We start from the raw sequence: 675 nt of genomic DNA, 5'->3' as shown, positions 1-675 counted from the left end.
TAATACAGATCTTGTAATTATGAGAACTCATAATTATGAAAAGTATTTAATAATTATGCACACGAATGTCACAATCAGCAATAATTAGGTATATGGATGTCATCATTACAATGGACCTTGTAATTATGAGATTGTTTTCTAGTAATTATGAGATACAGATGGACTAATTATGAGCTGGTAAATCCTAATTAAAAGGTACAGAAGTCAGAATAAATAATAAAATAATTATTTCTCAATTGATTGTTTCTTTGGTGAATGCAATGTGCAACTGTATATTTCCTTACCTCATTGCTCTCATGTCGCACACCCTAACAATTAAATTACTGCTGTAATGACTCCGTTTCCCCACAGGGATCAATAAAGTTCCACCTTGCCTTGTGTGATCTAATTGGCGCCGTTGTTACCTACCTCTTTACATACGCAAACACACTTGTTAACCAGGCTTGGATGTTGCTCGTTTGAACGCTGCGGAGTGACGTTGTGTCATGTTTGTCTCTGGTCCCCTGCAGGTTCATGTGGGCACCTCCCATCAAGAGCAAAGGGTTGTGGGATATCTCACATGTACGCACCTCCACGCCATAGAAGGTATGGTTACATATTCTACAGCTGTCCAAACTCTCTCTGTCTGTCACTTTCTCTTTCTGTCTCTCTCACGCACTCAGACACACACACACA

General features: G+C 39.1%; 1 protein-coding gene across 1 annotated transcript in view; it reads left to right on the top strand.

Moving 5' to 3' along the window:
• The window catches only part of smpd3 (sphingomyelin phosphodiesterase 3), a 35,540-nt gene that overhangs the window by 13,689 nt on the left and 21,176 nt on the right, over positions 1-675 (top strand). The window contains exon 4 of the mRNA XM_035664294.1: positions 510-585. Coding sequence (XP_035520187.1) covers positions 510-585 — 76 coding nt within the window. The remainder of the gene's footprint in view (positions 1-509; positions 586-675) is intronic.

The sequence above is a fragment of the Morone saxatilis genome, unplaced genomic scaffold, assembly GCF_004916995.1.
Source record: "Morone saxatilis isolate NCDOM2014 unplaced genomic scaffold, NCSU_SB_2.0 Contig2, whole genome shotgun sequence".
NCBI lineage: Eukaryota > Metazoa > Chordata > Actinopteri > Moronidae > Morone > Morone saxatilis.
The sequence above is the reverse complement of the archived record's forward strand: the minus strand, read 5'-3'. Positions and strand labels throughout refer to the sequence as shown.